Genomic DNA, 27,679 nt, shown 5'->3' with positions numbered 1-27,679 from the left:
CGTACCCCCCCCCCACAAAGTTCAAATAAAAGTTAAACAAAAATAAATATTAAGCTATCTGTATTTTTTTTCTTGTTTACATTGCCCTTTTTCTTCCCAATTCCTTTTTTTTTTTTTTTTTCTGAGATGGAGTCTAACTCTATTACCCAGGCTGGAGTGCTGTGATGCAATCTCAGCTCACTGCAACCTCTGCCTCCCGGGTCCAAGCGATTCTCCTGTCTCAGCCTCCCGAGTAGCTGGGATTACAGGCATCCACCACCACACCTGGCTAATTTTTGTATTTTTAGTAGAGATGGGGTTTTGTCATGTTGGTCTTGAACTCCTGACTGTAGGTGATCCAGCCGCCTCAGCCTCCCAAAATGCTGGGATTACCGACGTGAGCCACCACACTCAGCCTCTTTGGTACTCTTTTTCTTTTGATGTGTGGATGTCAGATCTTAAGAAGGATTTAAATATCACAATATTGGGAGTACCTAAGGCTGTCAGGGAGATGTTTCAGTCTAAAAAGTTTCTGTATAACACAATATAATGGTAAGAATATAAAATGGGAGTTCCAAAAAGAAACATTTAAAAAAAAAAAAGGTTCTTTCTGCTTTCTTTAAGAACACTCCCAACTTTTGTGAGATAGATATGAGGATGGACATGGCTAAGCATTTGGAGGTGGCTGTAATGTAGATGGGAGTATAAATAATAGATGTCAGTTGTTATGTTGATAGATAGATACTGAATTGAAAAAGCGTTGAATAAGATATTGTTGGCTGGGTGCAGTGGCTCACGCCTGTAATCCCAGCCCTTTGGGAGGCTGAGGTGGGCAAATCATGAGGTCAGGAGATCGAGACCATCCTGGCTAACACAGTGGAACTCCATCTCTACCAAAAATACAAAAAAAAATTAGCCGGACATGGTGGCATGCGCCTGTAGTCCCAGCTACTCGGGAGGCTGAGGCAGGAGAATGGCTTGAACCCGGGAGGGGGAGGTTGCAGTGAGCTGAGATTGCACCACTGCACTCCAGCCTGGGTGACAGCAAGACTCTGTCTCAAAAAAAAAAAAAATCATTGTTGCATGTACGAACACGCAGGCTTCACAAACCTTGGGAGCATTTTACAACTCTGATCTGGACATTGTATTGCCTGATCTCATGACACTTATGGGCATCATGATGTCAATACGGTTTCCTGGGATGCTGCAAATCCCACTGCTCCATGTCTTTTCTACATTGTCCAGGGAACAAGGATGGTCATGACTCCAACAAGCGGGTATCAGTCCCAGTAACACTTGCTGTTGACGTTGGACCTGGTACTTAAGATTTTCTGCATGTTCTACCTCCCATAAGAATAATGGTATAAATTGGACAATCCGTTGACCTTCAGTTCCTGACTTTAGGAGGCACTGATCTGGGGACCATCAGTGAAAGCCTTATATCTATCTATCAGGATCCTCCAGGGGTTTCTCATTCATACATACAGCCATTGAGCCCATAAATATTTAGTGATGCCCACCTTGCTAGGTGCTGGGAGTAGAGTGGCAAGACACAGTCCCGCCCTCATGGAGCTAATGCCTTGTGACGAGATGCAGACATTAATCAAATCCAACATAAAATCACCCCTTTCACAAGGCCAAGCTCAGGTTACCATGAGTGTCTACGAAAGGGGGAAGTTGGAGGAAGCTTATTAGATGGTAAAAATGAACCGAGATCGAGAGGAAGAGTTAATTGCTAGAAAAAGAGAAGATGGCAATGGCAAACATTCTAAACAGAACACACAGATGTCTTATGGTGTGTGGCAGTCTGCAGAGGACCAAGGATTAAAAGAAAGGGGGAGGAGACAGTGAATAAAGAATGAGATCGCCATGTTAGATTTAGTCTGTTATAAAGACAATGGGAAACCATTGATGGGTTTTTAAAAGGAGGAGAACTGATCAGATTTATTCTCATCTTGACCTGCCAAAGCACTAAGAACAGATATATGAGCTCAATTCCAGTAGCCAGGCAAGTTAGAAAACCTTTGACCTCTAGAGATGCTGAGATTTCCAAAGAAGATATGACACTCAGGGCAAACGGCAGTGTCCTGGGCTGATGGTCAGTGGAAAATCCTAATACTGACCATGCTTCTTGGGTCTGGATGAGGTGGGGCCATTCCACAAACACCACAAGGCCACTTCTGGCCTGGCACTGCTGGGAAGGACCCCGCACAACCTTTAGTGCTCTCTCCTCTCTGATCTGTCTGGCCAAGACCAAGGAGGAGGGGGCTGGAGTCCCAGCAATGAAACCAGGAAGACAGTCAGGAGACCAAGGGAAACTTGAGTGTGCCAGATGCTGTTGGACCCTGCCCAGCTCCCCTCCATGCTGGCCAATGCACCCATCCCCTGGGTGCTGTGTATGATGGCTGTTAATGGCTCACAGTTACCCCTATGTCCAGATAACTGCCCTCAACTGCACAGAAGCCTCCTCACCTGGGAAGTTACTCTACCTTCCCACCTCCATCCCCAGCAGCCTACAGCAGTAACAGACTATATCAGCCAGCTCAGGCTGTCATAACAGAATACCATGGACTGGGTGGCTTAAACAACAGACATTTAGGCCGGGCACAGTGGCTCACGCCTGTAATCCCAACACTTTGGGAGGCCGAGGCGGGCGGATCACTTGAGGTCAGGAGATTGAGACCATCCTGGCTAACATGGTGAAACTCCGTCTCTACTAAAAATAAAAAAAAATCAGCTGGGCATGGTGGCACGTGCCTGTAATCCTAGCCACTCAGGAGGCCGAGGCCGGAGAATCGCTTGAACCTGAGAGGCAGAGGTTGCAGTGAGCAGAGATCATGCCACTGCACTCCAGCCTGGGCGACAGAGCAAGACTCCATCTAAAACAAAAAAAAAGAAAAAAAGAAAAAAAGACATTTATTTCTTCACAGTTCTGGAGGCTGGGAAGTCCAAGATCGAGGTACCAGCAGCTTCAATTCCTGGTAAGGACTCACTTCCTGGCTTGCAGACAGCCACCTTCTTGCTGTATCCTTCCTTTGGTGGAGACAGAATGATCTCTCTTTCTTCTTCCTCTTAGAAATCCACAAATTCCATTATGAGGGCCCCACCCTCACAACCTCATCTAACCCTAATTACCACCCAAAGGTCCAATAGCTCCAAATACCATCACACTGGGGGTGGGGCTTTAAGATACAAATCTGGGGGAGACACAAGTCATCCCATAGCACTGACTGACCTGGAACACGACAGAACAGCCCCCTTGCCTCAAGATGGGACTGACTGTGCTACAGTGTTTGGTACAAAATTCCACCAGATACCAGGCTGAAGAAGACTTCCACAGAGACCACACTCTCACCAAGCTTTTTCCCTGCCTGAGGAAGGAAGCATGGTTCCTTCACTTCTCTTTTCCCATGAGCAGCCCAATAAATCACTGGAACAAAATCCCCATCTTGGCTCTATTTTTAGAGAACTCGGCCACAGCATCAGGGCTCTCTTCTATCATCCATCAATCAACAAGCCCATGCTGAGTACAGGCTGTGCCCAGCATGGTGTATGGGCAATTGCAGGGCATTGTGACATGGGGCCAGAGGCCCAGGTGCTCACCCCTGCTCAGCATGTGACATTGGTCAGGGTGTTCAGCCTTGCTGAGACTTCGTTTTCCCTTCCATGATGGCAACAACATGCCCTTTCCCGAATGGTCTGTTATCAAAGCACTTGGAAAAGCACAAAGTGCTATTAAACTTCTTTATACATTTGCCTGTTCTGAACATCCCAAAAAATATGCCAGGGTCTCACTATGTTGGCCAGGCTGGTCTTGAACTCCTAGTCTCAAGCAATCCTCCTGTCTTAGCCTCCCAAAGTGCTGGGATTACAGGTGTGAGCCACCACACCTGGCCTTTTTTGTTTGTTTGTTTTTCTTGTTTTTGTTTTATGAGACGGAGTCTTGCTCTGTCACCCAGGCTGGAGTGCAGTGGTGCAATCTCAGCTCACTGCAACCTCCACCTCCCAGGCTCAAGTGATCCTCCTGCCTCAGCCTCCCAAGTAGCTGGGATTACAGTCGTGCACCACCACACTTGGCTAATTTTTTGTATTTTTAGTAGAGATGTTGTTTCGACATGTTGCCCAGGCTGACTCCTGAGTTCAAGTGATCCACCCACCTCGGTCTTCCAAAGTGCTGGGATTATAGCCATGAGCCACTGTGCCTGGCCTATTGTTTTTTTCTTTTTCTTTTCATTTCTTTTTTTTTTTTAAACGTCTTGTCTTAAGCCACCCAGTTTGTGGTATTTTGTTATGGCAGCCATAGCAAATGGATACACCTCCTATCAGTGTGTTCTGAGAATCAGGGGCTTGTGATCCAGGTTCTCGAAGTCCATAGCATATCTATGATTAAGGGGGAAGACTTTGACCTTGAACTTGAAGAAATATTGTACTGTACCACATCAGAACAAAGACTCCCTAAGGAATGCCCATAGGAGGTGCCCTAGCCAAACCACAAAAGGAATAAATACGGTGGAGGGCATAGAGAAATGAAACGAAACTAAACTAAACAAAAAAGTAACCTACTATATAATACTTTTGAGTCAAACAGACCTAAGTGAGGAAGTGTGTTTTCTGATGGGTAGAATGATAATAACTTACCTCATTTGAGTTGTTGAAAAAATGTAAATCAGATACTGCCTGTAAGTGCTTTTCACAATGATTAACACATTTTAAAAACTAAACACATCTTAGCTATTGTTTTATTATTATTGCAAATGGTGTGAGCTCTTGGAATATAACTTCTCTGAGCCGTGGCTTCTTTGTTCATAAAACAAGAATAATAGAAGGTTGGGCGCAGTGGCTCACACCTGTAATCCCAGCACTTTGGGAGGCCGAGATGGGCGGATCACTTGAGGTCAGGAGTTCTAGACCAGCCTGGCCAACGTGGTGAAACTCTGTCTCTACTAAAAATACAAATATTAGCCAGGCGTGGTGGTGGGCGCCTGTAATCCCAGCTACTCAGGAGGCTGAGGCAGGAGAATCACTTGAACCCGGGAGGTAGAGGTTCCAGTGAGCTAAGATGGCGCCACTGCACTCCAGCCTGGGCAACAGATGGAGTCTCCCTCTCAAACAAGAATAATAGAGACTTCACAATGTTGTGAAGGTGGAAAGAGATAACACGTAAGGTTTAGAGCACTGCACATCCCATGCGGTCCATAAATGTTGGCTGCCCGCAGTCGTGCTTTGGAACGAGTGTATTTCCCACAGAATGACACCAGAGGGAAGCAGAGTCTCATATTTGTCTCACCACCATCGGGAACCTCAATCAGTGGGGAAAACTGGCTTCCCTTGAACCTGAAACTGCGGGATTTCCCCTGCGGCCCCCAAGCATCGCACTGAGAGGCAGGCAACCACTTGGAGGAAAACATAATGCAATGGATTGCACATTTTCTAAAATCTCACTGGGCTTCACGAAATCTCAAGTTTAAAAGAATTATATTGTACAGGGATAAGTATTTTTCAGCTTTTACACAATTTACGTAAAGCCCCTCCCCAACACAGGGCTCAGTGCATCAGAGCTACTGAACCAGTCTGAGGCCTTAGAAACACTAATTTTTGCAAAATTAATCTCTTCCATGATCAATTTCCTGAGTTACCAACTCATAAACCCTTATTTATATTCATTAGATATATAAAGTCCACAGTAGTTTGTCACCAGCCTTTGAGAAGAAATTCCTGCAAAGTTTTAGCTCCACTCCCAGCCACCTCAGTGCTGGTTATACCGGGGCTTATGGCTGAGTATTCCTCAAGCCAGTGCTGCTGAGTTCCAATTTTGCTTGAACTTCCCATATCAGAGCCAAGTATGTCTTGAATGCTGGGATACATGAGTGACAGCCCCACCACCACCGCCACCACCACCACCAGCGCCTCCTCTCACTGCATCTCCCAGCAGACTGTACCATCCTGCTTTCTAATTATCATGAAATATTTTAGATATGCAGAAAATATAGAGAATAATAAAAATTACAGCATAGCCACCGTCAGGTTCAAGAAAGAAATATTTCAAACATGTGGAAAGCCCCTGAATTGCACCCTCCAACCCTCCTCCTTCCCAAGATATTATATTCTCCAAATTTGGGGTTTATCATCAAGACTCCATTTTTCCTGCTGGAAAAGTTTGCGGAAGAAGCAAGCTTCCCTTCTCTGCTATCTGAGTAAAGGAAATGCAACTACCCATCCCAAAAGATTACTAAAAAAGAGTGGGAAATGAGAAGGAGAGAAGGGAAGTGGAGGATCCTGAGGAAGTTAGAAGTCCAAGGAACTCAGACGTCTCCTCTCTGAACCCAAGTCAGCCTGGGGTGCTGATGGACGCAGCTTTGAGGGTGTACAGTTTCTAAAGATCCCCCTGCTGCAGGGAGGGGCCGTCATGGGCAGGGCATGGGGTAGAAGCAGTGCCACAGCCCCTCCCCGGTTCCTGGACTGCCCCACCCCTCCACTGGACTGCCCCACCCCTCCGCCACCCTCCCCTTCTCAATCACACAGGTCAAGCAAGGTCAGGAGCCAGTGGAGCCCCAGGGCCACCTACCGAGGACAATGAGGACGTCCCTGTCGATGTGGGCCTGGATGTAGATGCGGCCGCGGCGCTCCGTGTGGTCCGTGCCACACAGGCTGGGAACATTCATCACGCAGCGCTTGTGCACATTCATCATGCAGGCTGTGAGGGCAGAGAGAGGGGATGTGGCTTAGGCTGGCCCAGGCTGGGGGCTGCAGACATCTGCCCCACCCAAGACCGCTGAGCCCTTCCTGTTTCCCTCCTTTGAGACAGCTGAGACACACAAGCCTGGTTGAGACCAACTTGCCTGCCAGGATCTCATCAGAAGGGCTTCTCCAACTCTTCCCCCTGAACCCTGATGGGCAAAGGAGGTAGAACCCACGGCCAAGGGTGCAGTCTGAAGCAAGCACACCCCACACCCCTTAAGGCTCTGAAGCCAGAGTCACCAACTTCAATGCTCACAGGCTGCCTGGTCACATGAGTGAGGAAAGCTAAGGGGGTAGCAGGGACTTGGCCAAGTGGGAAACAGAGCAAAAACATTCCCCATTTCTCAACGTATGCAGGAATCTCAATGTGTACGTGACAGCTCTGATTTTTAAATATTAACAGCTAATAGGTTGGGCTCCCTGGAAAGAGTCTGAGACGGGGAGTTTTGAGCACAAGGTTTTTGGGGAGTGCTCTTGTGGGGAGAAGTTCGTTTGCCACGTGGATGCAATCAAAGCTGATGTTAGGGGGAGCCCAGAGCTGAGATGACCCTTCAGAGTTGTTCCAAACTGAGACAAGAGGGCTGGGCACCACAATCATCTGGTCGCCCTGGAAGAGGCATTATCTTGGGCAATTATGCAGGATGGGGCACTGCTGTGAACCACAGCTAGGGGATGGGGTGGGACCATGAAGAGGGGGTCTGGGCTGGCCATAGTGTCCACCATAATTAATTACAAGGAAAAAGATTTAGAGCCAGGGCAGGGTGGATAAAATGTGCCTGTACACTGAATTTGGCCTTCGGCCATCTCTCATGTTATAGGATATCCACTCCCTCTGCGCACTCCTCCGTAGAGTATCTGTGTCTATTTCAATGTGGTGGGTGATTTCTTCTAGGTCTTGAGCAATAATGCCCCACTCCAGGAAGGTGTGCCAGGCACCCAGGATTCTCCAGGGGGACGCTAGTTCCAGTTGGAGAAGCCAGAAGGAGAGGCCAAGTCACCCCATGGGCCCCTATTTCAAGGGATCTGGGGGCAAGGGACCCTTCTCAGACCACCCAAGTCCCAGGAGGCAGCAGGCCTATTACAAAAACTAGAAATGAGTTGTGGGGAGGGAAGGGAGAGCCCTCTGGGACCTGAGCACCAGCCTGAGCTCCCACCCACCACTGTCTCTGAGGCAGGGACATTGTCCCTATATTAGGGCCCCATGTGTGGTAAGAGGAGCTGGTGTCCTGCAGGCAGAAGGCTCCAACCTCACTGTCCCCCTGTGGCTCTCGCCATGTTTCTGTGTCTGTCTCTCTGTTTCCACGTTGCTGCATGTCTCTTGTCTCTGCTGTCCCACTTCTGCACGTGGCTCACTGCCTTGGCCGTGTCTGTGAATCGGTCTGTTCCACTCTCTGCACTTGTCTCTGGCCTCTTTGTCTCTCCCCTTCTCCAACTGTGTCTCTCTGCCTCTCTCCTCCGTGTCTCTCTGTGGCTCTCCATGTGTGCTTCTGTCTCTGTCTCTGGTCTTTCCATCTCTACACCTCTGCATGAGCCTGTGTAATGGCATCTCTCTCTGTGTCCATGCCAATCATTTTATCTTTTCTTCTTCTTTGAGAGTCTCACTCTGTCACCCAGGCTGGAGTGCAGTAGTGTGATCTCAGCTCACTGCAACCTCTGCTTCCTGGGTTCAAGTGATTCTCCTGCCTCAGCCTCCCAAGTAGCTGGGATTACAAGTACCCACCACCTCGACTGGCTAATTTTTGTATTTTTAGTAGAGATTGGGTTTTGCCACGTTGGCCAAGCTGGTCTCAAACTCCTGACCTTAGGTGATCCACCCGCCTCAGCCTCCCAAAGTGTTGGGATTACAGGAGTGAACCACTGCACCTGGCTTATCTGTTGGTCTGTGTGTCTGCCTGTCCCTCCTTTTGCCTGAGTCTCTCTCTAGCTGAGTCTCTCTGTAGCTTCCACGCCCCACATTCCTCCCTGTGTTAGGGTTGCATGTGTCCATCTTTCCCCTGCATCTGTGTCTGTCTATGCATGTGTGTTTCTTGCTGTCTGTCTTGCTCCCTACCACCCTTATTCACCCTCACAGTCCTCTCTGTCACTCTCTGCCCTATGACTTTCTCCCTCTGTCCTCTGGGCCTCAGGACCCTTGGGACAGCAGTACCACTAGCCTCATGACACCCAGCCTGCTGCAGACCAACAGGTCTGTGGGAGCCACCAGCACCTCCAGTGTCCCTGTAGCTTTGTGGCCATAGCTCTCAAAGCCTGTCTGCTCCCCTGCCCCACAGGCCATCCGGGCCTTGGCCTCATAAAGAGGAGTCCTACCCCACCTGCCTTTCCTACCACATCCTGGCCAGAGAATGATGCTCTTTCCTCCTCCAGCACAAACCTGTGGGTGCTGCAGGGCCACAGGTCTTCTCCATGCAAAGAATGCATCAGCCCCACATCTCAATGCTGAAAACAGTGGTGGTGCATGGCTGCAGAAATGCCCATGATTTGTTCATGCCTCCAGGTGTCATCAGCCATGGACTGTCCCTTCCCACACTGTGACTGTGCATCTCACATGCCACTTGCTTTGACCAGTGGATCAGGAGCAAAAGACACAAGTAGAGACTTGAAGTGTGGCTGCCAATGGGACTTGCCCTCCTAAGGAACTCAGGACCCTGTGACCTCCGTGCATGCACGGAGGCTAGGTAGCCTAGCCCACTGAGGAGGAAAGACACGTGGCCTGGTCATCCCCATCACCCAGATGACAGCCAGCCATCCTCCAGGACATGTGGGTGAGGCCACCATGGCCCAGACAGCTCCCAGCCCACCTCCATCTGCTAATCCACCATGAACCATGAGTTCATGCTTTATGAACATGCGTGACATCAGCTGAGGCCAGCCCAGATTCAAAGGACTGCCTTGCAGAGTCATGAGCTAAAAAAATGTTTATTGTCTTCAGTCACAGTGTTTTGGGGTGGGAGGATCATTATGCAGCAACAGACAACTGGTACACCAGCCCCAACCAGGACAGGGGGGAATGTATGGCAGACCTGGACCCCAAACCAAGCGGAAGCAGCCCTTCCCATTGCTTCTGCCATCAGCAGATGCCCCCAGAGAGAAAAAGTACTTACTGTCACATTTCATCCCCTGGTGGATGAGTCCATACAGCAGTGACCCACAGTGGTCACAAAACGTGGGGCTGGAGTACGTGTGGATCTTAAACTTGTGTTTGCTCCGGGGGTCCTGGAGCCAAGAGAAACAACAGAAGGAGCCAGCGTCAGTGGAGCATGCCAAGGGTTCATCCTACATTGAGAGGCACTGGAGAACTCACCAAGAACTGAACTTGGTCCCCAGAGGTCATTGTACCTGTTGGGACCGTCGCTGGAGCCCTGTGCCCAGAAACGGTGCTGGATAAATAGTTGTGGAAGGAATGAAGGACAAAGACAGATGATTGTTTCCTTTGCAGCCCCATGCTCACTCACCCTGCCTGCAAACCCTCCATCTGGGCCTGCCTGGGAACCCAACCTACGGGCTCCTGCCTGTAGTAGGGACTCCAGAGATGGGAAAACAAAGTGACAGACACATCATCTAAACAGGGCTCCTGACTTTTCTTTCTCCCCACCTTTATTCTCCAAGCATGCTTCTGCAGTGATCAAAAACCCAAGTCTGGATGTGAAATCTCCCTGCTTAGAAACCATTGCCAGTTCCTCATCACTGACAGAATAAAGTTCAAAGCCCAGTGGACAGTCTGCAAGTTGTGGCAGAGACTGCTGGTTTTCCACCAATATCCATTCTTCCCTTTAATAGTAGAATCCTTGAGTTTTAGCAGAGAGCATGGCTATCCAGATAGAGGCCATATTTCCCAGCACCTCTTGCAGGTGCCGCCATGGTGCTGAGTTCTGGCCAATGAGATGTGTGTGCTCCAGGGCCATTCCCTTCAAATGGAAATGCATACTTCCTTGAGCCTTTCCCTCTTCCCACTGGTTCAAAGATGGTGAGAACTGGAAGTGACTGTCCTGGACCCAAACTTGGAGCCATATGTGGAAAGGACAAAGCCACCCTACCAGCCTTGAATTTTGTCCCTTTGGGCTGACCCCTGAGAGAAAAACCTAATTTCTGCCTTGTTTAAGTCACTATATTTTGGGAGCTATTTCTCACAGAACCTTACATAATTTCCTAATCAATAAATATGCCCTTGATAGCCCGGCAGTGCAGTGCAGTGGTAAAAGGTAGACTTGGATAAACTTCCGGGGCTCTAAGCTGTGTGAGTTTGTGCAAGTTGTTTGATGGTTTTTTGTTTTCTTTTGTTTTTTAAGAGACATGGTTTTGCTCTGTCACCCAGGCTGGAGTGCAGTGGCACAATTATAGCTCACTGGGACCTTGACTTCCTGGGCTCAAGTGATTCTCCTGCCTCAGCTTCTTGAGTAGCTGGGACTACAGGTGCATGCAACTATGCTGAGCTAATTTTTTTTTTTTTTTTTTTTGAGATAGAGTTTTGCTCTTATCACCCAGGCTGGAGTGCAGTGGCACAATCTTGGCTCACTGCAACCTCTGTCTCCTGGGTTCAAGTGATTCTTCTGTCTCAGCCTCCCGAGTAGCTGGGACTACAGGCATGAGCCACTGTGCCCAACCTGCCCAGCTAATTTTTAATTTTTTTTTTTTTGTAGAGAGGGGGGTCTCACTATGTTGCCCAGGCTAGTCTCAAATTCCTGGCCTCAAATGATCCTCCCACCTCAGCCTCCAAAATTGCTGGAATGCCAGGTGCACATCACCATGCCCAGCTAATTTGATCCTTTTGTGCTTCAGTTTCCCTATCTGTAAAATGCTGATAATGCTAGTGCTCTCCTTATAAGACTGTTGGGAAGCATAAATGAATGAACCTGTGTAGAGGTCTTAGAACCACCTGGCACATAGCAAGCAGCATAAGTTTTCGCATGATTGCTATTACTATTTGGCCAAGGTGATCCCCAGCTAAGCCCCCTCCTCCCACCCACCCACATGCACACGTACTATGTACATTCTCAGCACTCAGAGCGCACCCCCGCTCCCAAACAGACCATGCCCTTTGTAAGCCTTTGGCTCTGCATTTCTCTTTCTTCTTCAAGAGATTCTTTCCTCACAGAATCGGTTTTAGTTCAAGAGAACTCTTTCTGTAAAAGTTGCTTTCTCTGTTATACATTGCAGGCCAGGTACAGTGTCTCACGCCTATAACCCCAGCACTTTGAGAGGCCAAGGTGGGAGGATCACTTGAGGCCAGGAGATCAAGACCACCCTGGGCAACATAGTGAGACCCCATGTCTACAACAATAAAAAATTAGCCAGGTGTGGTGGCACATGCCTGTAGTCCCAGCTACTTGGGAAGTTGAAGTGGGAGGATCACTTGAGCCCAAGAATTCAAGGCTATGTGTGAGCTATGATTGCATCACTGCACTCCAGCCTGGGCAAGAGAGCAAGAACCTCTCTCTCTTAAAAAAAGGAAAAAAAGGTACATGGCAGAAGTTAATAACATGGGCCTTAGGTTCCAATCCAGGGCTCATCTGACACCCTAGCCTTTGGTACATGCTACCAGTTTCTTCCTTCCTTCATTCATCCATTCATATGTATTTATTGATGCTGCCACAGATGCCTCCTTTAAAATTGTACTCTAGTGACAGAAAATGAACATGTAAGCAAATAAACAGACATACTACATAGATATTCTTTTATGTGCTGTTAATGTGATGAGTGCTTCTCCTAAGGAAACTGTTCTTTTCAAAACTTTAAAATAATTCCATACTGTATTAGTCTGCTTTCATACTGCTATAAAGAACTGCCTGAGATTGGGTAATTTACAAAGGAAAGAGACTTAATTGACTAACAGTCAATTTTCTTGAGGACGAGGAGGCCTCAAGAAACTTAAAATCGTAGTGGAAGGCGAAGGGAAAGCAAGGCACCTTCTTCACAAAGCGGCAGGAAGGAGAAGTGCCGAGCAAAGGGGGACATGCCCCTTATAAAACCATCAGATCGTGTGAGAACTCACTTGCTATCATGAGAACAGCATGGGGGAAACTGCCCCAAGATTCAGTTGCCTCCACCTGGTCTCTCCCTTGACATGTGTGGATTATGAGGATTACAATTCAAGATGAGATTTAGGTGGGGACACAAAGCCTAATCATATCACATACCTACCAGAGTTGCTAAAATGTTTGAAAACTAAAACCAATGATACCAAGTGTTAGTGAAGAAAGAACATAAACTGGAACTCTCCTAGGACCCAGGAATCCTACTTTTCGGTGAAATGAAAACATCCAGGCCGGGCACAGTGTCTCACGCCTGTAATTCCAGCATTTTGGGAGGCCTAGGCGGGCAGATCGCTTGAGGTCAGCAGTTCGAGACCAGCCTGGCCAACATGGAGGAACCCTGTCTCTATTAAAAATACAAAAATTAGCAGGGTGTGGTGGCACATGCCTGTAGTCCCAGCTACTTGGGAGGGTGAGGCACGAGAATCACTTGAACCCAGGAGGCGGAGGTTGCAGTGAGTCGAGATCGTGCCACTGCACTCCAGCCTGGGTGACAGAGCAGGGGGAAAAAAAACCAACAACCATATCCATACATGAAGGTTTATAGCTACCTTACTTATAATAGCCCCAAACTGGAAAGGACCCAAATGTTGTTCGACGTGTGAATGGATACAGTGTGAGGCATCCACACAGTGGAATACTTTTCAGCAGTAAAAAGGAATGAACTATTGACACATGCAGCAGCATTCATGAACCTCGAAAGGATTCTGGTAAAACAAAGATGTTCAACACAAGTGTAGGTTCATTTCTAAATGTTCTGAAAAACACAAAACTATGGGGACAGAAAACATCAGTGGTTAAAAGGGGTTGGAGGTGGATAGGGAATTAACTAAAAAGAGGCAGATGCAGCAACTTTTTTGTTTTGGATATTGGAGTGGTCTATATATTAACTGTGATGAATTTTACTTTATATTTTTAAAAGTGAATTTGTGGCCTGGAGCAGTGGCTCATGCCTGTAATCCCAGCACTTCGGGAAGCCGAGGTGGATGGATCACCTTAGGTCAGGAGTTCAAGACCAGCCTGACCGATATGGTGAAACCCTGTCTCTATTTAAAATACAAAAATTAGCTGGGCATGGTGGCATGCACCTGTAGTCCCAGCTACTTGGGAGGCTGAGACAGAAGAATTGCTTGAATCCAAGAGGCAGAGGTTGCAGTGAGCTGAAATCATGCCACTGCACTCCAGCCTGGGCGACAAAGCAAGACTCCATCTCAAAAAAAAAGAAAAAAGAAAAAAAGTGAATTTTGCTGGGCACAGTAGCTCATACCTTCAATCCCAACACTTTAGGAGGCCAAGGCGGGAGGACTGCTTGAGCTTGAACCCAGGAGTTTGAGACCAGCCTAGGCAACACAGTGAGACCCTGTCTCTACTATATATACGTATTAAAGCCAGACATAGTGGTGCATGCCTGTAGTTCTAGCTACTAGGGAGGCCAAGGTGGGAGGATCACTTGAGCCCAGGAGTTCAAGGCTGCAATGAGCTATGATCACGCCACTGGACTCCAGCATGGGTGGGAGAGCAAGACCCTGTCTCAAAAAAAATTGTTTAAAGTGACTTTTACCACAGGAAACGTATGTCTCAATAAACCTGACTGAAAATCCTCAGCCACTGCAGACTTTGGTTGCTTCCTATCTTGTTAATGAGCTACACAGTTTCTTTCACAACGTTTCCACCCTCTGCAGTCAGGCAGATGAAGTACTCGTCCAGAGCACTGGACAGCCAAGTTTCAGAAGCGAGGTCTTTTCTGCTGTCGCCAGTGGGACCCTGAGTGCTCTCAGCTACAAAAGGACCCCAGCAATCATCTGTCCTGCTCAAAGATTGAGGTGCCGTCCTAGTAACAACAACAGGGCTTGGAAATCCCCCCCCAAAAAAACTAAGGGATCCCTTTTGGCAGCTTAACCAGCCATGTCTCTATCTCCGGACAATGAGACTAAGTGAATACATAAGGTTCCTATCAGAGTCCCCCTGCTTTGTGCCACAGAACAGTTCCCATTGTGCTTCTTGGACATTCACCTTAAAGTTGGGAATTCAGTGCTTCAAATCCACCTAAAAAGGAACACCTGTTCGAAAATCAAACACTGCATGTTCTCACTCATAAGTGGGAGTTGAACAATAAGAACACATCAACACAGGGAGGGGAACATCATACACTGGGACCTGTCAGTGGGTGGGGGACTAGGGGAGGCATTAGGAGAAATACCTAATGTAGATGACAAGTTGATGGGTCCAGCAAACCACCATGGCAGGTGTATACCTATGAAACAAAACTGCACATTCTGCACGTGTACCCCAGAACTTAAAGTATAATAATAATAAAAAAGGAACCCCTGTTCATGACTGGTATTGGCCTGTAGGAGAAGCTCCAGGTTCTCTTACACCCCTACTTAACCTCTAAGGAGGCAGAGTTGATTTAATTGGATGGATTCCAAGACACGGATTGGCCAGACCCCAGTGGTGGAGCTCGCATGGAGGTTAAAAGGCATCCTTGCCATCTTTCTCTTCTCCCTTACATCCTTCACCTCTCCCAGGACGCTGCTGGGTCCAAGTCTCATAGTATTGCCCTGAGACCCTTGGTAGAAGTGGCCTGAGCCAGCTCCTCTCCAAGACCTAGGACACATTCTGTCTCTACTCTTGGCTCTTGTGGTCCCTTCTGGTTTCTCTGATATATTGATCTTACAGAGGCCAAGAGTTAGGTTTGAGTTCAGGTTTGAATTTCCTTAGTCCTGCCTAGTAGAGAAGAAAGGAGTTCCTGAAGGCCTTGTGAGCTCTACTTTAAGATCTGGGGCAAAATCACAACTAATAATAAGTTGCCTTTGTTGGTTTTGCACTTTTCTTCATGTAAATATTTTCTTGAGCGATCTCCAAGACAAGGATTCAAGCATTTCTGACCAAAAGTGATCCAGACCTTTCTCCATCTCAACAGTCTCTTAAACAAGAGGAGATACCAAGAGGCACAAAGAATGGGAAGGGAAAAGGAAGCACATTTCTGTGTTTGTGTGTGTTTTGTTTTTTGTCTTGTTGAGACAGGGTCTTGCTCTGTCACCCAGGCTGGAGTGCAGTGGTGCGATCATAGCTCACCGCAGCCTCCGCCTCCCAGGTTCAAGCGACCCTTCCACCTCAGCCTCCTGAGCAGCTGGGACTGAAGGCACATGCCATATGCCTGGCTAATTTTTATTTTTTGTAGAGACAGGGTTTTTGCTATGTTTCCCAGGCTGGTCTCAAACTCCTGGGCTCAAGTGATCTGCCTGCCTCAGCCTTGCAAAGTACTAGGATTACAGGTGTGAACCACCACACCCAGTCTCAACACATTGCTTGAGAGCTGCATGTGTACGCTGGGTGTCTCACATATACTCTCTCCAATCCTTATGACATGCCATGCAGAAGGTGTCATTTGTTCCCATTTTAGCAACAATGAAACAGATCCTAACTACAGAGTAACTTCACCAAGGCCACCCAGCTGGACCCTTGCAGAGATGGGGTTCACACCAAGTTCCCCTCCCTTCTCTCCTCACTCCCAACTTTACTCCATTGACACCTCATCTTCATGTGCGGCTAAGATAGAACTTGACTCATTCATTCATTCACCTAGCAAATGTATACTGAGGGTCAAGTTCTTCCTAGGCATTGGGGATACAGTTGTGAACAAAAGAGCTTCTGCTTTCATGGAACTTATATTCTAAATCCTCTCCATCACGGCACTTAAACCACTGACTTATAAATGCACGCTTAATTGCATCTCTTCCACACTTCACTGCGTGCAATGTGAGGAAATTTTGCTCACCATTATACTCCCAGGGCATAAACTGTACTTGGCATATAGAAGATGCTCAATAAATAATAAGTGAGAGTTAACATTTATTGAACATTTATTCATGCCAGGGACTATTTTAAGGGATTCATCAGGCATTAATGCATTTGATCCTCATAACAGCCCTATAAAGTACATACTACTTACTACCCCTATTTTACAGATGAGGAAACCGAAGGACTAAGAGACGAAGTGTTTTGCCCATGGCAAGCACAGCATTGCACACAGTGGTCAATGGGTTGTTGTGACAGCTGTAGGGCTGCCATCATCGCTGTTGGCCACTGCAAACCCCTGCACCATACACATGCTATTTTAGGAAAATGACTTAGAAGAGGCTGTGCAGCACAGATTAGAGCCAGATGAGAGACAGGAAAACCAATCGGCAAGTTGCAGGGAAACATTGACTTCTTATGTCTTATTTAGAGGCTGCTGGAGAGCTCCTCTGACCTCATTCCCCTCCCTCCGCTTTCATGAGGGATTATACTTGTAGGCACCAACTCTACCCACCCACTGCCCCAATCCTTCAGACCAGACAAACCAGGTCATCCTCAGTGGATTCTTCCCTCCTCCTTCCTGCTACCTGAAAGAACTTAAAGCCACACTCCCACACCTGTGGTCCTCATGACTCCCTCCACGACCCTCAAGGTGCGTCTTTCAGGGTACCTTTCCATGCCTGCCTGAGCCCAATGCCATCTCTGAGATGGGCACCTCCAAAAAGCCATGCTTGTACTTTGAGACATCCACATTCCCTGAACACAGCTGACTGGGGCAGAGGTGGACACTTGGCTCAAGGGTCACATATGCTGAGTGGCTGGGACACAGGTAATCAGTCCTGAGGCCAGCAGACATGCAGTTCCAGGGCTGAGGCTGCTAATTTTATATTTGATTGACAAATTATAATTGTATGCATTTATGGGGTACAATGTGATTGTTCTGATTGTTCTGAATATACACACACAATGTGGCATGATTAAATCAAGAAAATTAACATATCCATCACCTAACTTGCCTATCATTTTCTTAGCATGAGACATTTGAAATTTACTCTCTTAATTACTTTGAAACATACATATTATTGACTAATGTCACCCTGCTGTGCAATAGATCTCAAAGGCAATTCCTCCTATCCGAAACATTGTACTCTTTGCTCAGCAACTCTCCATTTCTTCCCTACTCCTGCCTCCTGCTGTCCGCCAGCTTCTGGTAACCATCGTTCTACTCTCTACTTCTATGAGTTCAACCTCATTAGATTCCACATCTAAGTGAGATCGTGCAGTATTTGTCTTTCTGTGCCTGGCTTATTTCACTTAGCATAATGTCCTCCAGGTTCATCCACATTGTAGCAAATGACAGTTGGTGCTGATTTTTATGGTGCGCTCTAAGGAACCCAGAGAAACAAAGACAAAGATTACATGACCCCAGCGATGAAGCTCCTGGTTCTGGTCCCTGGGGTTCTGGCATCCTGCCTTCCAATTCCATCTGCCTCCCTGTGTCCTCTAAAATTTGTCCTTTGTGCTTCAGCCAATCCAGGTAGGCATGTTACCTACAACCAGGGGTGAGTCGAGATATCTATAATTGCCTTGGCTCAGGGACTGCCCACAGACCAAACGGAATGGACAGCAGAGCCTGGCTGTGCTGGGAGTTAGCACTCTAGTCACCACGTCATGGAGGAGGTGTGGTAGGAGCTGGCAGAGGCAGATATGGGTAAGTGGAAGGTTGGGGGAAAAGGCCCAGAGGACCCAGTGGCTATTTACCAATTGGTTTCAGAGTATTTCAATATTTCCACAACTGGTACAGTAGTGCCAGTGCATGCAGGTTAAATATCAGTCCTGCCTGGCCGGGTGCGGTGGCTCACGCCTGTAATCCCAGCACTTTGGGAGGCCGAGGCTGGCGGATCACGTCAGGAGATCAAGGCCATCCTGGCTAACATGGTGAAACCCCGTCTCTACTAAAAATACAAAAAATTAGCCGGGCGTGGTGGCGGGCGCCTGTAGTCCCAGCTATTCAGGAGGCTGAGGCAGGAGAATGGTGTGAACCCGGGAGGCAGAGCTTGCAGTGAGCCGAGATCCCGCCACTGCACTCCAGCCTGGGTGACAGAGCGAGACTCCGTCTCAAAATAAATAAATAAGTATCAGTCCTGCCTTTAACCAAAATACATTCCCTTCCTAGCCTTGATGCTGTGGGTATTGACCAAGCCTGAGATGAGTCTGGGAATCCTCATGGCCTGTAAGCCATCACTCCCCCTATGGGGTTTGGTTCTGATCGCATTCAAAGATGCAGCTTCCTGGCTGGGAGCAGTGGCTCATGCCTGTAATCCCAGCCAAGGTGGGAAGATCGCTTGAGCCCAGGAATTCAAGGCTGCAGTGAGCCATGATGGCACCACTGCACTCCAGTGACAGAGTGAAACTCTGACTCAAAAACAAAAAAAAAGACACAGCTTCCATCTCTGCCTCAATCCCTCCCCTAGTCTCATTTTACATCAGATCCTCGTCACCCAGGCCACACTGACTAGACACCTCCAGGCCACTGGAGTACAGTGGCGAGATCATAGTTCACTGGAGCCTCAAACTTCTGGGCTCAAGTGATCCTCCTGCCTGAGCCTCCTGAGTAACCGGGGAAAGTCGACTCTTAATTACACCTCTGGCATGATACACCAAAAAAAAAAAAAGAAAAAAAAACCTAATACAAGTGTTCATCTATGGAGGCAAGAGAGAATAAAGTAGACAGAGAGTAAAACTTCTCAGCACAGACTTTTCTATACTTTTGATGTAAAGTAGAATATTTTAGGGTTTATCTGGGTATTACAAAAATCTCACCTCTTGTACTACCACCGTGAGTAACACATCAGTACTGCCATGCCCACAACTGCAAACAAAAGGCCAAAAACTTGCAAAAGACAAAAAAAGTAGGGAAACCTTAATTGAGACTGAGTGGACGGAGATTGAGCATGAAAAGTGGAGAATGTTAGAAGCTGTAATTACACACGCATGGCACAGTTGAAAAGGGGACACTATAATTTGGTGACGATCTTTCATTTTGTTCCTGGAGAGGAGAATGAATAGAGCCAATAACACCATGTAAACACTTGTGTGTTGGGTGATGATTTGCTTCAACCGCCTGATATACCCTGCCCTCTTCTAACCCCGCCCCTTTGGCGAATACGTAATTATTCCATTTGAAGGATAAGCTTCTATTGTATAAACTTTGGCAGAATTTAAAATACCATTTCCTGGGTTAAGATCTGCACTGCAGTCCATGTCAATATAGGGGTGAATTAGTAGCCACATCTAAGCTTAACTCTTGGCTCTTCCAGTTATTAACTTTCTGACTCTAGGGAAAGTTATTTAACCCTTTTAAGTTTTCATTTCCTTGTGTGGAAACTGGAATAATAATAATGCTTAATTCCTAGGCTAGTAAGAGTTCAGTGAGATACTGCATGGAAACTGCATAAAGTTGCTGGTGAAGATGAACATTTAAGAAATGTTCTGCCAGGTCCGGCGGCTCACACCTGTATTCCCAGCACTTTGGGAGGCCATGGTGGGAGGACTGCTTGAGCCCAGGAGTTTGAGACCAGCCTGGACAACATAGTAATATCTTGTCTCTATCTCTACAAAACATTTAAAAATTAGCCAGTTATGGGCCGGGCGCAGTGGCTCACGCCTGTAATCCCAGCACTTTGGGAGGCCGAGGTGGGCGGATCACAAGGTCAGGAGATCGAGACCATCCTGGCTAACATGGTGAAACCCCGTCTCTACTAAAAAATACAAAAAATTAGCCGGGCGTGGTGGTGGGCACCTGTAGTCCCAGCTACTTGGGAGGCTGAGGCAGGAGTATGGCATGAACCCAGGAGGTGGAGCTTGCAGTGAGCTGAGATTGCGCCGCTGCACTCCAGCCTGGGCCACAGAGCGAGACTCTGTCTAAAAAAAAAAAAAAAAAATTAGTTATGGTGGCGCATGCCTATAGTCCCAGCTACTTGTGAGGATGAAGTGGGAGGATCACTTGAGGCCGGGAGTTCAAGGCTACAGCGAACCAGGATCGCACCACTGCACTCTAGCCTGGGTGACAGAGCAAGATCCTGCTTCCAAAACAAACAAAAAAAGAAGAAATGTTCACTGTTATCATTAATTTTTGCCTGTTTTAAAATTCAAGTTTGTTTCTTTCAAATTATTTGTAACAAATTTTCCTGTGTATTAAGGATATTAACCCTTCACCTATGATATATGCAGTAAATGTTTTCCCAGTTTCTCATTTGCCTTTTAATTTTGTCGATGTTCTTTTTTCAACATATAACGCATGTGCGTGTCTGTGTGTGTGTGTGTGTGTGCCTGCGTGTTTAATAAAGTGCAAATTTTTCCCTTTTCCTGTATGGTTTCTGTCTCTGCTGTCGTATTTAGAAAGTCCTTCCTGATATTTTCTGGTAGTCTTTTATGGTTTCACTTTTTTACATTGAAATCATCATTTCCCTTGGCATTCATTTTAGCATGAGCTCTCAAGAAAGACCTTTATTTCTACTCTTAATGTTTAGACAGCAAATGTATGAAATACATCTTTTCCCTGCTGATTTGAAATGCCTCTTTTATGATACACGAATTTCTTATGTATTCTCAGCTCATTTTTTAATATTGTCTTATGCTCCACTGATCTGTCTCTCTCTCCCCACCGTTGCACCATACCATAGTATAAGCTCTTGGTATCTAGAGGCACACATCTTTATACCCACTGGCCCCTCCCCTAGCATTCCTGCTTACTTTCAAATTTTTCTTGGTTATTCTTATCCATGTATTCTCCCAGATTGTGCTGGAAATGCCAATCATTGGCTGCTTGACTTATTGACCCTTCTAGAAAAATTCCAACCTACAGCACCAGCTCAGTGGACAGTAAAGCATCTGACCTCATACTTCCAGCCAATGCTGAATAGACCAAGGTTGGGTCAGTGATATGAAATTTATGAAGGAAGAACTGGGCCAATCAGAATTTAGAATAAGGAATTGTGCAGAGCTGGGTGCTGTGGCTGAGCTAAGGGGTGAGGTCGGATGTGATATAGAACCACGGCTGCCAGGAGAAAAACAGATTGGGGGAGCTAGGGGTGGAATTCACATGTAATTTGAGCCTTCTTGTGTTTTTCCAGAAAAGATTTTTCCCCCATAAACTCTTCTTAGTTGGGGCCTAAGTATTTATTCCTAGGTATTTTACCTCTTTATTGCTATTTTAACTGGGATTTTTTCAATTTTATTTTAACTGGTTGTTGCTAAAATACAGAAAAGTTATTGTCATTTATATCTTTATTTTATAACCAGGCATTCTTGGCAAAGGGTATTTGATTATTTTCTTGGGTCTTCTTGGTAGACAACATTTGCCATCCATGTTAAGCGAGTCTTTTCTGCTTGGAGATTTATACCTGTTGTTTCAATGAGTGATCTTAGTTCATTAGCCAGGCCAGAAGCTCTTAGCCCGGGTATGCCAGCCTCTGTAGCATACCTGAAAATGTCTTCCAGAGATGTATTTCTAGCTTTCACCACGACCACCCAGGCCGCTGGGTGAAACTCACAGCCATGGTGAGCCACGATTTTGATGGGGAATACTGTATTCTCAAAACGTTGGTTAAATCTGGGAAGAAATGGTGACCTTGGGCCAGCTCTCTTGATGTTATCCCTAGTTAACCTTAACTGTCTAGGAACAACAACCCTAGGGGGAGCTAGGATAATAACCCTAGAGGTAGTTATCCCTAGGGGATAACAATATTTGTTTTGTGAGGTTGTTCTAGGGAATGAATTACCCACAACCTTTAAAACAGCTGCCTGACACAGAGCAGGCACTCAATAAGTACAAGCTATTATTATTAACTATTAATTATTAATTATCACTGCTTAGGGCATCCCTGTGCCTACCGAGCTGTGACTTTTCCCAATAAACCTTATATATATTTCCACTTCTTGGACTTCAGTCTTGATTTCCTGTGCCAATTCCCTCTACTACAGCTATAAGCCATTCATTTATTTAACCATTTAGTCACCAAATATTCGTTGAGCACCTTCCCTACGTCAGTCTAGTTGGGGAAAACAATAAAGAAGCATAAACCAATGTACACTTCCAACAGCTGCAAAGGAGACACTCAGTGCTTAGAGAATTTACAAGGAGAGAGTCGGCTGGATAGAGTCAGGAGGGCTTCCCTGAGAAAATGAAGTTTAAGCTGAAATCTTAAGGAATTAGAGGGTGTAACCAGGCGATGGCCACCTAGCTGGGGCTCTGCCCCATGGAAAAGGAGTAACTGCTCCACTGCATGAGGTTCAGAGTCAACCCAGGTAGACCTGGCTGACACCACCCCACCTCCACCTGCTGGCTTCAGGCTCTGCCTCAACCCCCGTGACCTGTTCCCAGCTTGGACCCCTCAGCCAAAAGACCCTAGCCCCACTGAGAGGGAGTTTAGCATGAGATCAGGGGTCAGATTCTATAGCTGGAATGTGCAAATTCAACACCAGCTCTGGTAATTTCCAGTCGTGCAGCCTTGAGCAAGCTACTTGAGTTATACAAGCCTTGATTTTCTCACCTGTAAAATGGAGAGAAGAGCTGTCACATGGAGAGAAATGACAGTGCTGGAGCAGGCACTGCAAGGCCAGACTGTCTGGGATTGACTCCCAACTCAATGACCTCCCAGCTGTGTGACTTTGGACAGGTTACCCAACCTCTCTGAGCTTCAGGGTCCTCATCTTTAAAATGGAAATAAGGCCAGGCACGGCAGTTCACACCTGTAATCCCAGCATTTTGGGAGGCCAAGGCAGGCGGATCACTTGAGGTCAGGAGTTCGAGACCAGCCTGGCCAACATGGTAAAACCCCATCTCTTCTGAAAATACAAAAATTAGCTAGCTGGGCACGGTGGCGAGTGCCTGTAATCCCAGCTACTTGGGAGGAAGCTGAGGCAGGAGAATTGCTCGAACCCAGGAGGTGGAGGTTGCAGTGAGCCGAGATCATGCCATTGCACTCCAGCCTGGGTGACAAGAGCAAGACTCTGTCTTAAATAAATAAACAAAAGGAAATAATAATCACACTAAATCCTCATAGGATTATGAGAATTTAATGGATTAATATTCGTAAAAGACTCAGGACAGTGCCTGGCACATCATATATACACTATGCAAGTGTTTGCTGAATATAATGAACCTGCTTTCCAGATTTGTACAGATTAATGAAATCACAATGATGACACTTAGCTTGGCACAGTGACTGGCATGTAGTATCCATATGACAAATGTTAGCTTAGAATAAAAATGACATCTGTGATCTTGGGCAAGTCACTGCCATGGTCTGGTCTCAGTTCCTCCTTCTGAAAACAAAGGGGTTAGGCTTGGTATTCCCCAGGGGGCCTTCGAGTTCTGGTGGAGGCTGTTCACAGAGTGAGCCCCACCTCTTCCTGTGCAGGCCGGGTTGTGCATTCATTGCTCAGGGTGTACAGTAGTTTCAGGGAATAGTCACATGGCAACGGATCACACCCACATTATAAATAAATCCTCCATCACCCACAAAACCACACCCATCTCCTCCCCTCCCCACCCCTCTCCCCCCGCAGTGCCGTAAGCCAACCAAGGGAAGTGGTCTGAGCACCCCTTTTTGCTAAGTGGGGGGTCCCGTAAATGCAAGATCACAACATAAGATTATTCAACTTGCAAAGCCGCTGCCAGCTTGGTTTCCAGGTGCAGCCCTGGATGCCCAGCTTCCTGACAGCACCCTGTCACAGAAGCTCTCAGCACACCCAAGTCTGCATTTCAGAAGAGCAGAAAGATCCTCTGTATAGAAGGACATGGTGAGTTTGTGAATTACAGAGGAGCCTCCCATTCCTGCAAAGGACGCTGCTGGAGCAAATGCCTGCCAGGTGGCCATCTGCACCGGGGACTCTGCACACAGCAAGTCCAGGCAGGCTCTGATCCTCATGACCGCTAGAAACAACGACCCTGAGCCAGCAGGCCCGCATAGACAAGGGCCCTAACTGAGGAAGGTGAATTCTGTGCAGGCCAACTCTGCTGTCTATACTTTTTTTTTTTTTTTTTTTTTTGCAATTCCACATCTCACCTTTCCTCTTTTACCAAGAACCTCACTAGGACGCCACTCTGCTGAAGACAGGTATTGAAGAGCTATTATGTTCATGCAGCATCCTAGGTGTGGAGCGATCAAACAACGGATGCCAATCCCACCTTCAGGGATTTACAGATCCCAGCAGGGGGTAATAATTACTAGTGCAGTAACAGCTACCACATACAGCACTCACCATGTGCCAGGCACTGTTCTAAGCGCCTTACATATTATGAACTAATTTGATCCTCAACGACCATGTAAAACAGGTTTTTGACTATTCCCATTTTATAGGGGAGAAAACTGAGACACAGAGAAGTTAAGTAACTCGCCCAAGGTCACACAGCTAGTGATTCATTTTTATCCAGAATCTGGGTTCTTTCTCACCACGTAAGTAAATATTAGGTTGGTGCAAAAGTAACTGTGCTTTTGCCATTATTTTTAATTACTTTTAACTAATTACTATTGCACCATTATTTACAATAGCAAAAACCGCAATTACTTTTGCACCAACCTAATATTTAGATGTCCCTAAGACATGTGACAGCAAGAAGAGGTATGTGGTGTGCTGAGTACAAAATATTGGAAATGGGCCTGGTCAGGGAGGTCAGGAAGGGCTTCCCTGAGGAAGTGATGCTTGAGCTGCAGTCTAGAGGACCAGCGTGAGTTGACCAGGGCCCTTAACCCTGCATGCAACTGAGAGGTTCTGAATCAATCAGAGATTTGGACTTAGTTGGTCTGGAATGGGTGCAGGCACTGCATTCAGTTAAAAAGCCCTGCAGAAGATTCTACAATGCAACTAGGATTGAGACCCACTGAACTCACAGGGAAGAAGAGAGAGAAGAGTATCTCAGCCGAGGGAGAAGTATGTGCAAATGCCTGGTGGCAGGAGGAACAGAGGAGTGAACGAAGGTACTCAGAGTGGTCAAGCAAAGGCTGGAGGGACCCTGACGCCAGAGCACACAGGGCCTCATGAGTAGGACAATCATATCCTGTATCTTCTAACGGAGACTCTTGTGAGGATGACAAGGGCACCAGCCTTGTGGTACGCTGACGCAACAGAACAAACCAATTTGGTTTATAGGCAAGCTTGGCAGAGGAGGACGTATGTCCACCCTGCTTCGCAGCCACTTCAAAGAGTATTTACTTTGTCCCAAGAACAATGGGAAGCCATTGACATGTTTTCAACAAAGAGGATGACATGATCACATTTGGTTTTTAGAAAGGTGTGGAAAGGGTAGGCCAGTGAGACAGAGAGGAAGCAGGGAGACAGGACCAGAGGCTACTGGTCCAGAGAGGGTTAGTGGAGTTGAACAAGGGTCCTCTCAGTGAGGATGGGACATGGTGGCTAAGAGCAGGCTCTAGAGCCAAACTCAAATCCAGACTCTGCTTATTAGTTATGTGACCTGGCAAGTCAGTTCACTTCTCTGGGCCTCAGTTTCCTCCTCTATAAAATGGGAGCTAAAAAAGCATCTTTCTCATAGGGTGAGGATTAAATGAGTTAGTATACATCAATCACTTAGAACAGCACGTGGCATATGATAGGTGCTACATACATGTCAGCTATAATTATTTAGGAGGCACTATAGGATTTGGCCATGGAGAGAAAATGAGGTTGAAGGAATGTTTGGGAACACAGAGGAAGATGCCCCAAGAATTGATCACTGCTCAGTGGAATTTGGGAGATTCACAGTTAAGGAGTGAAAAGGATCAAAGACAGAAAGTTTCATGAGGAAAGGCTGAGATGCAGCATTAAGGAGTGAAGCCAGGACCTAAAGACCAACATTGAAGGCAAAAGCAGGTTCAGGCCTCTGGGTCAAGCAAACATTTCTATGATATGCTAGGCACTGTTTTAACCTCTTTGCATAGGTTAACTTATTTAATACTCACCCTAAGAAGTAGTATATTATCATCTTCACCTTGTAAATGAAGAAACAGGAACAGAGAGGTCAAGTGACTTATTTAAAGTGCACAGCTAAGGTGGGACACAATGGTTCATGCCTGTAATCCCAGCACTTTGGGAGGCTAAGACCAGGAGTTCAAGACCCATCCGGGCAACATAGCAAGACCCCATCTCTACAAAAAAATTTAAAATTAGCCAGGTGTGGTGGTGTATGCCTGTGGTCCTAACCACTCAGGAGGCTGAGGTGGGAGGATCACTTGATCCCAGGAATTGGAGGCTGCAGTGAGCTATGATTGCACCACTGAACTCTGGCCCCAACAACAGAGTGAGATCCTGTCTCAAACAAAACAAAACAAAACAAAACAATGAAAACAATGATACACAGCTAGTAGGTACCAGAGCCAAGATTGGAGCCCAGGCAGGCTAGTTCCAAAGTCCACACTCTTTATTAACTTGCAAGGCCACAAACCTGAGCCTATGCATTTCACTCTGCTCTCATCCACAAACTACCCCTGAAAGTATCAGAAGGAATTGTTTAAAAATGGGATAAAATCTATTTCAGCCCAGAAACCAGGGAAAGGTACCAAGCAAATGCCAGAAATGCTTTTCAATAGATAGAAACAGTGAGACTGGAATTGTGGGAAGGACGGCCTGGCCCAGTTCTTCTTACCCTACCTCCAATTAAAAAAAAAATAGAGTGGTGGCTGGGCATGGTGGCTCATGCCTGTGTAGTCCCAGCACTTTGGGAGGCCAAGGTGGGAGGATTGCTTGAGCCCAAGAGTTTGAGACCAGCCTGGGCAACATGATGAAACCCCATCTCTACAAAATATTAAAAAATCAACCAGGCGTAGCGGCACATGCCTGTAGCCCCAGCTACTTGGGAGACTGAGGCAGGAGGATCACTTAAGCCTGGGAAGCAGAGGCTGTGGTGAGCCGTGATGGTACCATTGCACTCATAGGCGACACGGTGAGACCTTGTATCAAAAAGAAAAAAAAAAATCGAGTGGCAAGGTCTGACTGAGGGAGTAGGTAATTGACCAAATATAAGTGAAGGTGAGTCTAACAGGAGCCTATGAAGTCACTGGCAGCAGCAGGCACTTGAGCCATATTTAAAATGATGAATCCTCCTCCCAAAACCTGCAGGAGAAGCAAGTGGC

General features: G+C 46.8%; 1 protein-coding gene across 3 annotated transcripts in view; it reads right to left on the bottom strand.

Annotated features, from left to right (window-relative positions):
• The window catches only part of PRKCB (protein kinase C beta), a 379,967-nt gene that overhangs the window by 176,754 nt on the left and 175,534 nt on the right, over window positions 1–27,679 (bottom strand). For all 3 annotated transcript variants that reach the window (XM_034939848.4, XM_034939847.4, XM_055100033.2), the window contains 2 exons: window positions 9,819–9,930; window positions 6,545–6,673 (listed from right to left, as the gene is read on the bottom strand). In XM_034939848.4, coding sequence (XP_034795739.2) covers window positions 6,545–6,673; window positions 9,819–9,930 — 241 coding nt within the window. The remainder of the gene's footprint in view (window positions 1–6,544; window positions 6,674–9,818; window positions 9,931–27,679) is intronic.

This window comes from Pan paniscus, chromosome 18, assembly GCF_029289425.2.
Source record: "Pan paniscus chromosome 18, NHGRI_mPanPan1-v2.0_pri, whole genome shotgun sequence".
NCBI classification, from domain to species: domain Eukaryota; kingdom Metazoa; phylum Chordata; class Mammalia; order Primates; family Hominidae; genus Pan; species Pan paniscus.
Note: the sequence above shows the minus strand (reverse complement) of the source record. Positions and strands in the feature narration are given on the sequence as shown.